Source organism: Erythrolamprus reginae, chromosome 4, assembly GCF_031021105.1.
Source record: "Erythrolamprus reginae isolate rEryReg1 chromosome 4, rEryReg1.hap1, whole genome shotgun sequence".
In the NCBI taxonomy this organism is placed as follows: Eukaryota; Metazoa; Chordata; class Lepidosauria; order Squamata; family Dipsadidae; genus Erythrolamprus; species Erythrolamprus reginae.
In genome coordinates, this window is record NC_091953.1 from 56,328,978 (window position 1) to 56,343,504 (window position 14,527).

General features: G+C 37.8%; 2 protein-coding genes across 6 annotated transcripts in view; one reads left to right on the top strand and one right to left on the bottom strand.

The window, feature by feature from the left end:
* GABPA (GA binding protein transcription factor subunit alpha) overlaps positions 1–3,958 on the top strand; it is a 28,712-nt gene extending 24,754 nt beyond the window's left edge. For both annotated transcript variants that reach the window (XM_070750289.1, XM_070750290.1), the window contains exon 10: positions 1,504–3,958. In XM_070750289.1, the coding sequence (XP_070606390.1) occupies positions 1,504–1,732 (229 nt within the window). In that variant the 3' untranslated portion in view covers positions 1,733–3,958. The remainder of the gene's footprint in view (positions 1–1,503) is intronic.
* A 1,851-nt stretch (positions 3,959–5,809) lies between these two features.
* APP (amyloid beta precursor protein) overlaps positions 5,810–14,527 on the bottom strand; it is a 139,126-nt gene continuing 130,408 nt past the window's right edge. For 3 of the 4 annotated variants that reach the window (XM_070750286.1, XM_070750285.1, XM_070750288.1), the window contains 3 exons: positions 10,134–10,234; positions 9,299–9,445; positions 6,246–7,079 (listed from right to left, as the gene is read on the bottom strand). In XM_070750286.1, coding sequence (XP_070606387.1) covers positions 6,978–7,079; positions 9,299–9,445; positions 10,134–10,234 — 350 coding nt within the window. In that variant the 3' untranslated portion in view covers positions 6,246–6,977. Of the gene's footprint in view, positions 7,080–9,298; positions 9,446–10,133; positions 10,235–14,527 lie in introns of all 4 variants that reach the window. The other variant, XM_070750287.1, reaches the window with a different exon arrangement.

Sequence of the window (14,527 nt, forward strand, 5' to 3'; positions counted from 1 at the left end):
TTTCCCCAAATATTCTCTAATCTGGAGTCTTTCGTACTGTCAGTACATGAGGATGCATAGAAATATCATAGACCAGTGATGGCAAACCTTATTTTCCTCAGGTGCTGAAAGACCAGGCAAGCACGCTATTGCGCATACACGAGTGCCCACACCCATAATTCAATGCCTGAGGAGGGTGAAAGGCCCTCTGGAGGGTGGAAACTGCCTATTTCCCAACTTCTGGTGGGTCCTGTAGGCTCATGTTTCGTCCTCCCCAAACTCTAAAGACTTTCCTGGAGCCTGGGGAGGGTAAAAGCGCCCCCCATCCCCCCAGAGGCTCTCTGGAAGCCAAAAACACCCTCCCAGAGCCTCTTTGTAAGCCAAAAATCAACTGCCCGGCACACAAATGTACACTGGAGCTGAACTAGGGCAACAGCTTGCGTGTCAGCAGTTATGGCTCCATGTGCCACCTGTGCCATAGGTTCGCCATCACTGTCATAGACTATTTGAATCACGCAGTCTGTGTTTTAATGTATGTCTTAGCTGCAACATTATTTAATAATTCAATAGTGATATTGAATATGCAGGAAATCATAGTTCTGGCAGCTATAAAGGCTGGTTAAGATCAAATTTAAACAAAATGGAGATTATCTAACACAGAGATCTTCAAACTTGACAACTTTAAAACTTGTGGACTTCAACTTCAAGTTGAAGTCCATAAGTTTTAAAGTTGCCAAGTTTGGGGACCCCAGACCTAACATGATATAGGTGAACTTCTCTTAATGTTTTGTGCCACCTGCATCTCTCACTGCTTTATAGCAGTGGTCCCCAACGTTTTTTCCACCAGGGACCAGTTTCAGCAAGGCAATTTTTCTATGGCCCAGTGGGGGCGGAAAGGGGTGTGGTTGGGGGCGGGATTAAGCATGGGGGTGCTGGTCCTTCCCACCCCTCTTTCCCGCCATCGCCCTGTGGCCGGCAGAACCTGCCTCCCAAACCCTCTTGCCTGGCGGCAGGTGAAGCGCTGGAGGGAGGGGGTCAGGCCGGCCCTCCTGCCTCCCCCCCCCAGCCAAAAACGCAAAGGCGTGCCACGGCAGAAGCCAAAAGAGGCTTGAGCCTCCCGGTCCTTCCCGCCCCTCTGTCCCGTCCATCGCCCTGTGGCCGGCAGAACCTGCCTCCCGAGGCCTCTTTCCCAGTGGGAGATGAAGCACTGGAGGGGAGGGGAGGGGGCAGCGGCAGGAGGACTGGCAGCTGCTGACTCCACGGACCGGTGCAACATGCCCCGCGGCCCAGTACTGGTCCGCGGCCCGGTGGTTGGGGACCCCTGCTTTATAGTTTGTGAACTGGCACAGATTTTGAAGGAATCGTGAGGAAAAAAAGATAATTAGATTAGATTAGATTTATTGGATTTATATGCTGCCCCTCTCCGCAGACAATAATCCATTTTATTGCAAGACAAATTTTGCAAATTTAAAAAATGGGCCAGGTTTAGTTACTTTATATCTTGTTGCATTTCCTTTCCTCAAGGTATTATTACGATGGTGACATGATCTGCAAAGTACAAGGCAAAAGGTTTGTATACAAGTTTGTGTGTGACTTGAAGACTCTCATTGGGTACAGTGCAGCTGAACTGAATCGGTTGGTGACAGAATGTGAACAAAAGAAACTAGCAAAGATGCAACTCCATGGGATTACACAACCGGTCACAGCAGTTGCATTGGCTACAGCATCTCTGCAAACAGAAAAAGAGAACTGAGGACTGGGACCTAAAAGCTTGATAACATTCTTTACACTTAGCAGTTTCTGATTTTAAAATTAGAACTGTATCTATTAATTGGCAGTTCAGTATGATGCATGATTTTCTACAAGGAACACTCATAAATTAGGGTCTTTTTCACTTAAAGATGTGTTTCATGAATGTTAAGGGCACTCTACAGGATCTACAATATGAAGACATACAGGTTGCAGCAAAGAGTTTGGGAATTGTAAGGAAATTGAAGATCTGTTGGTATTAAGTTGTGCTACGTTGCTTTTTTTCCCAGAACTTAAACCATTCACATATAGAACAGTTAGATTTAAAAAAAAAAACATCTCTGCACTTCAGATGGTACGTTAATACATTTCTAAAACAAAACAGTTTCTGTTAGCTATCCTCATGCATGACAGATTGTAAGAAAAACATTGATATAAAGGTGATTTCTTTGCCCCTTAGCAAGAGAGAAGGTAACTGATGAAAACAGAAATCCAAATTTAACTCCAGTAAGCCAATTATGAGTATTTTGATATCTGTAGATAAATATGTATCTGACGGGAAAATCTTAACTATCTTGAGAAATTTTTGTTAAGCTTAATGTCTAGCACAAAAAGGATTTCCACATTTTTATTGTAGGAATTAAAAACTTGAAATTTGTCTCTTATCCAAAGAATATAAATTTGCTTTGTTTAAATCTACACTGCAGAGTATATCAGCTATTTCTGCTTTTATACTTGCACTGTAATTGTTTTTCAACTGAAGATTTAAGTTAATCACAGAAAGAAACCCCTTCTTGTTGAGTAACCGAATTAAAGAATGGAGTTTGATTTCCCTAAGTTAATGTGTCAAAAACAAAACAAAACAAACCTTTGAATTACTTGGTTTCCAAGCTTTGTTTTAATGCTTTGGAAATTTAAAAAAAATGAAAAAACAGTCCTGTAAATTTAAAATATTTTTTAAAATTAAAAAATTGAAATCCAGAAATGCTGACAGTATTTTATTTTAATATATAAAACCTGGGAAACACTTTCATTGGTATATTTATTACTGTTGGTTAGTTTGGTATAAATATTTCTGAATTAAGGCCATTAAAATTTATGGTTTACTTAATCAAAAATGTAGCCAAGTTGAATAAAATCTTTATCCTTTATTAACAATTCACTTAGTTGAACATCATGCTTTCACAAGAAGCAATGATCATACAATATGGCTTAGTTCTAAGGATCTTAATCTTAGAGATGCTGTTACTTTAACTGCTCCACTAGTTTCTAGGGTATAATTCATGGCTTTATTCACTCATTTTCAAGTTACTAAAAAAATATGCAGAAATATATTGTAGTGTTTAAGGATCATTTTGGGCAAAGAAAGCATGTAATTTTGTGGCCAGTTAAATCCAATTCATTCTGATGTATAGTGAATACAAAATAGTTTAAATTCTATTATTATTTTGTTATTTTTCCTTTTTTTCCTTCCCCAATCTGTACAATAATTATAAAGAATTGTTCATTTGAAATATATTATTAAGAATTCATATTTTGTTTTAGTAAGGACAAAAAAAAATGATAGCATCACTCCTATGCCAATATAAACTTTAGGATTGTTACTGCATAACAAGCAACATAGCTCAGATTACTCATTCATATTATAAATCTGTTCCATTTGAGTCAGATTACTCTGATCCATTAGTTAATGCTACTATATTCTCTCAGCTATGCATATTCTATAATAAGCCATAGTATGGAACATGACATATGGCCCCTCTTTTATATACATTGATCCTCCCCCCCAAATTTCTTTTAGAAGTTTGCTGCACTTGTTACATTTGTTCCAGTTTATAGTGCTGATATATGTTAATCCTTGCTTATAACAGAACCGCAGAAAGGATAAAACAAGTTAGAAATATTTTGTTGTATTTCTTGTGAGGGACAATCTGTGACTAATTTGAGGTCTTCAGTACAAGGGTATGGAATATTATATGTGAAATGGCATTGTGTGGCTGTCAGAAGAATAATATAGATCGTATATTCCCAAATTTTTGTAAAATAGAGGGTTTGCATACATTTTTACTCTTCAAGGACATGTGCTCTAAAATTATGTATTTCCTTTTGTGTTGAATGTTTTGGTAATTTTACATGAAACAATTATTTTCTATTTTTACGCTAAAATATTTGTGCATAAAATTGTCAATATAGTAAAAGTAAAAAAAATAAAATAAAATTTTACACAGCAGTTTTGGTTTTATGTCCAAATTGAATTACTCATACTTCTTGCACCCTAAGCATTCTGGATCTATGATACTGATTGCTTTATATTTGCTGTCAATAATTAATGGATTTGGGTCCTTGATCCACATTAGGTCAAAACTAGCAGAAATATTTTTCTTATGATTGTTTTAATTGGAAACTTTCTTTTACAACAATATTGTTCTATAAACAACAAATGCCCTAGATGCACTAGATTAAAAACATGAAACTCTTAGATCTAAAAATGGCTTTTACATATTTTTACAAAAACATGCTTAAAACAATTCCTTGTTGGACAAATTAATATAATAAACTTTTTTGTAAAATGCATTTTAGTTAATGTGATAAAATGTTCTTACTGCACACCTTGTATACTTGGTGATTAGTATTAATCTAAATAGTAAGCGCTTAATATTAACTTCACTGCCACTATAGGAGAATCAATACATATAAAATATAAATTAATATATAAGTTCAATCTTATATATCAAGCGTAATTGTAATAGAACTGCGACACAGAGTAGACAATTCATATGAAATCATGAAAATGCTGAATCTTTGCAAATACATGCTCTAATCACAAAGCACTAGGAGAAAGGTCATCCTATAACCCCCTTTCCCCCCATTCTGTTGTCAAGCATGGTTAGGTAGCTTATTTAATAAACAGGAACAAATCTGACTCCTAGACAGGAAGCAAAAGGTTATCAAAAATTTGAATTAACATGCATCATTCTAAAACTCTAGTGCTCATTCCACTTATGGTTGTGTGCAAAAATAATTCTAATTTTATTTCAAATGTTGCAAATTGAATTAGTTTCTTTCCTGTTCTGACCTAGGATTCAACTAACCAGGAAGCAGACTCCTGACAAAAATCCCTTTTTAAAAAAGTTATTGTGAATTATTCTCATTTATATCCAGCAAATTCTTTCAAGGGTAAATTTACAGTCACAGGCCTTATCTGGCTTGGAGAGCTGCCAGATCAATATCTTCAAAACGTGGCAAGTTGTCTCTTAGAGTCATGAACCAATTAAGCAAACAATTGTCTCCTGCAAACTCCCATCTCCTTTCACTCCTCTTATTCCCTATGGGAGAGGCCATTCATCCTCCCCCTGTGGCCTTACTCCCAAGTCAATCCTTGTTCCTTAGCTGGTCTGGCACTCTGCAGGCGCATGGGAACAGGCTTCAGCTGTTCATCTGCCTCACTGATGTCCGACTCCAAAGGCAGCTGATAACTGTCAAATTGCTTGGCCCCATCTTTCAGATGCAGAGCACTTGTCAGAGCCTTCCTCAAACTACAAGACTGGCCCGTGTTCCTTCTCAACCTCGTCACTGAAGCTGCTGCCAGCTCTGCTGGTCGCTGGCAGACCACAACATTTTCATTGCTTTTGATGCTATGATGCTGTGTAGCTTGAGAACTGCACTTGTATATGTAACTACATTTAATTCTGTATATTCCTGACTACAGAAGAAAATAGCATGATGATGCAAGCTAGGTAACAATACTCTTGGGCTTTTATTCCTGGATTGCTCAGTGGCAGAGAGAAGTGGCTATAAAGACGCAGAGGCTGATCATAAGATCACTAAATCTGTGTGCAATTGTTACCATAGAAAATACGTTAGTCCAATGAACCAGGAGCTTTTTGACTAAAATTACATCCTTTCCTGCAAATCTGAGTTCACTTGGATATAATAACATAAAAGAGAGCTTGTGAAGATCAGCTTTCCAATTTCGTGCTTACCAGGAATGCCCTAGTATTTTTCGTGGACCAAAGTATGCAATCAAACAAGTAACGTAATATAGGAAGGTTATCACAGAACCACACTAATACAATAAAACTCCAGGAATGTATTTATTTACATTAAAACACTATTATACAAACTGAAAAAAGACATTTTTGAGGGAAGGCATGCCAAGGCAAACACCCTCTCACCCACTACTAGTTTTACCTAGTTGTATTTAAAGAAGAAATTCTATGAATAATGTCTTTTTGCAGAAGAAAAAAACCTAATCCCACCCACCCTCCCACTTGATGGTCGTTATTAAAATTATTCCTCCCAAAAGGTAATTTCTCCATCCAAGTAATACTCTTGCCCAATAATCTTATTTGTAATTTATTTATGTAACACAGTATAGAAAGCTATCAATTCATAAGCAACAATTCTGTATATTATCCTGCAGAAACATTTGTAGGTTCCGTATAATTTTTTTTAAACCAGCAGGCATTTCTCCCATCCTTCCCCTTCACCCTGCCCTGGTATAAAAGTGCTCATGATTAACAGGGATGATATTTTTTATTTTCCTTCCTTCTTTCTTTTTTAGATGAAAAGATACATGGCAAAAAAAAAACCCGTTTACTCCCTCAATGCCTAAAGGTGTGCACATAAAACAGGCACAAAGAAACAAATGTGTATTCCCATGATTTTCTACATCACTAGTGCAGCAGAAGCAACAATCTGTACAATAAAATGCAACTGCAGAGGAAAATAACTCATCTGGAATACTTTCTAAAAAAAATTCCAAAACATTTTATCTTTAAAATGCATAGTAAGCAGAAAAAGGAAAACTTGGCGAAGAGAAGCAGCTCAATCCCACATACACAAAAAGCATCCCCCATCAATTCTTAAAGTATATTTCAATTAGGACTTAATTTTTTTGTTTGTTCATCACAAATCACAAGAATAATATACAACTGGCTAAAGGAGCTGTATGATAAATAATCAAGAAATAATCTATTCATGCACTAGTTAAGTACAGCTAACTTTACAGTACACAAAAACATTCATTAATAATGTAGTGTAAAGACTGAAATGTCAAGAAAGAGTACATTACTGATTTTATAATTCAAGTTCAGGCATCTACTTGTGTTACAGCACAGCTGTCAAAAGGCGATAATGAGTAAATAATAAAACATTGTTTTGCTTGTTTCCATATTACTTTCAGCTGAACATCGATGGGCAGTGAAGCAATCACTTTGCTGTCCAATTCATGAGGTTGCTATGGTGTTCTAGTTCTGCATTTGCTCAAAGAACTTGTAGGTTGGGTTTTCGTAGCCATTCTGTTGCATCTTAGAAAGATGACGTTCTTCTGGTGTCACTGCAGCGTCCACCTAGAGCAGGACAAAGGAGACTACGGTCAAAGCCAGACATGGGCAGGCCACAATTGTTTCTGGGGTCTTTGGTGCTCTCTTGAGCTTGGTGGTTTTACTTGCAGATGTTTTGTTGACTAATTAGGTAATGGAATGGGATTTGTAATTATTTTATATCTTAGTGGCCATTAATACATAAAATAACAGCAAACTCCATTCCATACTAGCACTAATGATGTTACCTTGTTTGGTAATGACAAATCCGCAAGAAAACCATCAAGCTCAGAGAGCACCCAGGACCTCACACTTCAACCTTGAGCTACAAATATTATTTTCTATCGATACAATTGTTGATTTATTTATTCATTCCCAGCATTGGTAGTTCCCTTATTTGTACAACTTGAGCGATGCAAAGCTAAATCATTCATAAAAACAATTAAATAAGTTAAAATCTGTTACAATCTTATTAAAATCTTCACCAGCTGCTTGCAGGGCAAAAAGATGGGGGCCAGTCTGCATATAAAATACTTAAATTTTGTTATATTGCTTACTTGGTATCCTAATGATACTGATACTAATACAGTAATAAATTTGTTTATAGTATGGGCTGTCTGATAATTTCATAATTTGATAAACCATCATTCAAAAATAGGGCAAGATGAATAAAAAGATTTTAGATGTGCCGCTGATAAAACTTAGTTTTAATTAGTTTCTTTTGAACTACTAATTTTCTTTTGAACATTACAAACACTGAGATTGTATAATTGTTGTTTTTGTGAAGACTAACAATCATAAAAGTATCTGAGCTTCTACTGGTTAACAGGCAATGTCTTCCTCCCCAATTTTTGTTTGAAGGTATTGAGATAACATTTCTAGATATAGGAAATACTGTATACAATTCACTGTTGTTTAATATTTGTTTAAGCTGCTTAAAAAGTAGATGAATGTTCAGTCCTATTAGTCACTCAAATGAAGATTGGTCCTGGAAAGCATCAGGTCTGTCATTCACTGAATTTTACTTCCCAATAGATGCTATGTGGAAAGACAATACAGCCAGTGCTTTGGTTAAACATTCTGTAAGTTAATACCTTTAAAATGATGAGAAATACAGTGGTACCTCGGTACTCGACCACAATTTGTTCCAGAAGTGTGGTCGAGAACCGATTTGGTCGAGTACCGAATTTATTTATCCCATAGGAAATAATGGAAATGGATTTAATTGGTTCCCAGCCCGTTAACTCGCTGGGAACCAATTAAATCCATTTTCTTTATTTCTAATGGGATAAATAAATTCGCTACTCCAAGTTGCAGGAAAGGTGGGGGCTGCTGCAATCTTGGCAGCTTCTGGGGGCTCCTTTCCTCATTGCTTCCTCTTATTACCTGTAAGCAGCTTCAAAAACTTTCTCCTTCCCTGTGGCTGCAACAGCGGCGGCTTCCCTTCCAGTAGCAACAGCGCCGGGAACGTCACGTGATGAAGGGAAGCTGCTGGAGCCATCTCAGCAGTTGCTGCCGCTCCAGCAGCTTCCCTTCATTACGTGACTTCCCAGCGCTCTTGCTACTGGAAGGGAAGCCGCCGCTGTTGCAGCCACAGGGAAGGAGAAAGTTTTTGAAGCTGCTTACAGGTAATAAAAGGAAGCAATGAGGAAAGGAACCCCCAGAAGCTGCCAAGATTGCAGCAGCCCCCACCTTTCCTGCAGCTTGGAGCTCTTAGAGAGCTCCTCAGCCCCCTGAAGCTGCCGGGATTACATTTCGGATAATGAACAAAATTTTCTCTGGCTGTTCGGTATCTGAATTTTTGTTCAGATATCGAAGCAAATTTTTGCCGAAAATTTTGTTCGTTATCCGAAATGTATGAGAAAGGAAGCGTTCGAGTACCGAGGTACCACTGTACTTTTTAACACTTTAAGGGTACAGAGATAGCCTTAAAATATTAAAAACATGAAATACATTGTCTAGAGATAGACAATGTACTGTATTTCATGCTGTTGTGATATAAAGATATAAAGTTTAAGCTTTTTTTGTGGGGGAGAACAGGTTTATGTATCCAACATAGGAATATTAACCTTGAGAAATTTACTCATACCTAAAAATAAGACTATTAAGGATACAGACAACATATATCATAGAGGTAGTTACCCCCTTCTACTAAATACATAATCTATACAGATGGGAGTTAAATCTATTTAGCACTGTCTGCTTCTGAAATCATGTATGGAATATTATTTATCAGTTTCATTTACCTCCACTACACCATGATGGATAGATGTATACTGTTTCTTCTTTAGCATCACTAAAGTGATAACAATGACTGTAGCAATGACGACACCCCCTACCATTAGTCCAATGATTGCACCTTTATTTGAACCTACATCTTCAGCAAAAAATACCTAAACATAAAAACAACAGGTTATTGTGTAAGAAGATAATATGATTTCCAATGTATTTTTTAGCTTTGCAAAATAATCCATTTGTAATGTACAATCCAATAATTTCTCCAAAGTGAACGAATTTAAATACCTAAATACTGTTTCCTGAGACAAATTATTACAATCTTATGATCATATTTTAAAGGTGCTGGTTCACCAGTTATTTTGTTTGCAGAAAACCTACAGTAAAAGTCACAAAGCACAATCATGTGACCATGGGACAGTGATGTCATAATTGCAAGCTGGGTGCCAAGTGCCCAGATCATGTTTACATGACTAAGGAAGACTATGCTGGTTGTAAGTACAAGGTCTAGTCATAATTACTATTCATTAAACTCTATTGTAATTTTGAGTAGTTGCTAAATGGTGATTAAACAAAAATCACCCATATTTATAATTTACCAACTTTTATGTACATGTTTACATAAAAATATAACACAAAATAACACATTGTAATGTAACATACAATGTAATAAACTATAAGATTTTTACTACAAAAATGTTATCTTACAATATAAGAGAACATGGTTTCTCAAGATCCAGTTTTCAGTAATCACAGGACAACTTCCTAAAGAAATTTATATGAAATAGGTTTAAACAATTGTTTAATTTTAGCTAAATTAAATCAAAGAATGGAGACTACACTTGCCAGTTTCTGATGATGTACTTCATATCCAGAATCATGTCTGTATTCTGCATCCATCTTTAATTCTGAGGTTTCTTCTGTCTTAACATTGGTTAATCCAGAGCCTGAATTAAACCAAAAAACCCAAGAAATGACTAAAAACAAATACTTATTTGAACACCATCCACCATAGCTACCAACGGAAAAATATTAAATGCAAATGAAAAATTAGGGATTGAAAGATAGTCTACACAAGTAATTTAGAAACTACAGTGTTCAGAGGAAAAAGAGGCCAGATAATTAAGTTGGAACAAGCTTGAAAGCATGAGTCTTACTCCTGGCACTAACTGAGACTGCTGTGCCTGAATGTTTGAATTGGCCCACTGAGAGACGTCTTAATAATAACATCGATAGAGAATCTTGGTTGCAGTTGCATCGTGATATTGTTTCATTCCTCAAAGTACAAGTTCCAAACAACATTTGTGGCTCATTGCGAGAAAAGAATGTGTTGAATGATCAGGCCTAAAGCTATTAATACATACAACTGTATGTAAAATGCTGGTTGATATACACTTCTTGGTCAAAAGATCATTCATTGCTAATCAATAATAAAATTTATATCCTGATATTTAATTCTAATTTAAATTAGTAATTGGTAACTCTAACTCATGGCTGAATTTTAGTAAGGCTGCCATTTAATTATGTATTTAACTAGGCTTATATGTACCAAATCTGATGTATGTAATATATGTAAATAATGTTAAAATAGCAAAACTAGCTGAGTAATGAATAGCATGGAGTCCCTATCTCAAGGGATAATATACAGCTGTATAATTTTACTCAACAAGAACCTTTTACTTCCTCAAAGTTCTGTTGAAATCATAAGTTTAACTCTCAATTATGTTGCGGCGACAAGAGACTTTATTGTTTACATGTGATATTTTATCAAAATTTCAGGGGTAAGTGTTGTGGTTAGCTCTGGCCCAGCTCCTGCCCCAAGGACTGTGGATGTGGGGGAGACATCCACATGCTGCAGGCCTGTTTTGCCCCCGGTGGAATCTGATGATGAAGGCTCCTCTGCCCAAGAAGACATGAGTGACAGGGAGGAGGAGAGTGGGGCAGACAGCTCAGAAGGAGATCAATTATCTAGCTCCTCCTTGGATTCAGAACAAGAGTTAATGATACAGCCACACATGCGGAAAGCGATGCATAGGCAACAACAACTGAGAGATTATTATCAAAGAAAATGAGGCCACCTGTGGTTGGGTGGGGCTGTGGTAATTAGTGAGGCTGCTATAAATAGCAGCCTGTGGGTTTGGCCATTGTGGAGGATTATCTGATCGTTGTGTTTCGTGACTGCTTTACTGACTTTGACTTTTTGTGTGTGCTGATTTCCCCCCGCTTTGAAACTAAACCAGAGCAAAGTGTGTTTCACTTTGTGAAAGGAGGACTGTGAATTGCCTCACAGCTGCAAGCTAAGTATCACAGAACTGATAAGGGACTTGTACAAATTACCAGTTTGTTTGGAGACCAGTGCTCTTTGCTATACCAAAAGAGGGTTTAGGTTAAGTGAATTTTCATTATAAAGAACATTGTTTTGAATTTTCAAAGGTAAGTATGCTGAAATTTCATAAGATGTAGAAATCTGTTATGATGTGTCTGTACAGCGGACACTGCAGTACTTGGAGACAGAAGAGCAAGAGTAAAATCCAGCAGGTTCCAACAGGTTCTGGAGAACCAGTAAGTGTACATTTTGAGTAGTTTGGAGAACTGGCAAATACTACCTCTGGCTTGCCCCAGAGTAGGGTGGGAATGGAGATTTTGCAATATCCTTCCCCCAGGAGTGGGGAGGGAATGGGGATTGTGCAGTATCCCTGCCACGCCCACCAAGCTACACCCACAGAACCAGTAGTTTTTTAAAAAAATGGATTTCACCACTGTAGCGGGGTACTAGAAAAAGAACTAAAGAAAATCACACATTACAAAACCACACAAATAGAATTAGAATGACTGTGACAAAAGGAAGCAAAGATAGAATCAATAGTGACAGGCACCTCACATACAATCTGAAAACAACTGGAACACCATTTTAACACCATTGGCATTGACAAAATCCCCATCAATCAATTGCAAAAAGCAACTTTACTTGAAGCAGTTTACATCCTGTGACATACCTTTTATTACCATCAAACAACAACAACTCCCTACCCCAGATCTTCAGGAAGGACTCAATCAGTGGACAAAAACGGTAAATCCAGTTTAAACAATCTGGCTGTGTGATGAATCACAACAATGTTATGTACAGCCATGTTTTTCCTCAAGGAAAATGCATAGTGCTTTTTCTCTCATTTCTTCCTAAATAATCCCTTATATTACTGCAGTATGTTTAATAGGGCAAATATATGCACCTTTGCCAAAGAACTGATGGTAGAAAAAGGTTTATAACAGGTTTGCCCACTGAAAAACAATCAAGCCAGGCAGCGGTAAAATTCAAAATTTTTCAATACTGGTTTTGTGGGCATGGCAGGGGAAGGATATTGCAAAAACTCCATTCCCACCCCACTCTCAGGCCATCCAGAGAAGGTATTTGCTGGCTTTTGCAAACTATTCAAAATTTCCACTACCGATTCTCCAGAACCTGATGAATTTCACTCCTGAAGCCAGGCTGTGGTGGCTTATGCCATAAAATGTATTTGCATTAGGTGTGAAATTTTGCTACTTACATAATAGATGAGAAAATAGGGATATTTGTCACTTTAAATAAGTTTTATTTTGAAAAATGCTTACATTTAATAGTGGAGAAGCAGAGTCAACAGTGAGTTACTACCTTAATTTGAGCATTATGTATGAAATCTCTTTAGGGAGTCATGCCTACATAACCACTGAAGATATCAACTTCTTCAACAGTTTATTGTTGTTTAAATTACTATGGGTACTCTATATCACAGGGTCATGGTGAAAGCTAGATGGACTGCCATGACGTCCTGAAGAATAAATCTAATAAATGTGAAATGTAATGTATTTTTGAGATGCAAGTTGGTATTTTTTTTTTTTAAGAAAATCGATATTTTTGAAGCATCATTCATTCATTCATTCATTCATTCATTCATTCATTCATTCATTCATTCGACTTCTATGCCTCCCAATCCCGAAGGACTCAGGGAGGCTTACAACAGTATAAAATACAAAAACAGTAAAAAGAAGTCACATATAGAATCTGAGTTATAAAACCTTAATAAAATCCATAATAAACATAATAAACTAATCCAACATGCAGACTAGACATTCATACAATTTGGCCATGATTGTTGTTGGTTCATGGCCCCCAGGCCTGATTGCAAAGCCAGGTCTTCGTGGCCTTATGGAAAGCCAATAAGAGTGGGAGCAGTACGGACATCGGGGGGAGTTGATTCCATAGGCCGGGGTGGCAACAGAGAAGGCCCTCCCCTGCGGTCCCACGAACCTGCATTGTTTAGTTAACGGGATCTGGAGGAGGACAACTCCTTATGCTCTTATAATATCTCTGGGAGATATGCAGCAAGAGACGGTCCCGTAAATTTGAAATTATACCACACCTCATTTAGGAACATATCAGTTTACCTAGTTAGTAAAATAATAGCTAGTGACCTCTTCCAAATACAATTATAATTTTCTTTAGAAAATCATTTTTTGACTAATGCGCAGTTTGTGTACCTGATAAAAAAACTTTTAGTTTGAAACTTAATCACTCAGCAGCAGTGCTGGATGGGGGTTTCTAATGAACAAATTGAGGTCACATTGCTGAGTTTGTTAACCTCTCCTCTTTGAGTAAGTTTCAAAAAATGGAAAACAAAAAGAGATCAAGCATAGGGTACTGTGGGACATGGGCATCAAACAGGCAGGATGCGTCATGCACAGGAACTACTCCAGTTCCACCAAGGAAAAAACACATTGTGATATGTCAAATAACACAATTGAGTTTGACACCCATGCTGTAGGACTGTGATGATAAACCTATAGCAGGTGGCACGTGGAGCCATGTCTGCTGGCATTTGAGCCGTTGCCTTAGCTCAGCTCCAACACCAGCTGATTTTCGGCTCGCATGGAGGATCTGGGAGAGCATTTTTGGCTTCCGGAGGGCTTCTGGGGGGCAGGGGAGAGCATTTTCGTCCTCCCCAGGCTCCAAGAAGCCTGGGGAGCAAAAACAAGGCCTACAAGGCCCACTGGAAGTTGGGAAACGGGGTATTTCTGGGCTCCGGGGTCTGGGGGAGGCTGTTTTCGCTCTCTCCAGGCTCTAGGAAAGCCTCTGGATCCTAGGGAGGGCAAAAAGCAGGCCTACCGGAAGTCAGGAAATGGGTGAGCAGGGAAGAGGAGGTCATGCACACATGCATGGGGAGTGGAGCAGCATATGGGGGTTGTGAACACATGCACGGGGTGGT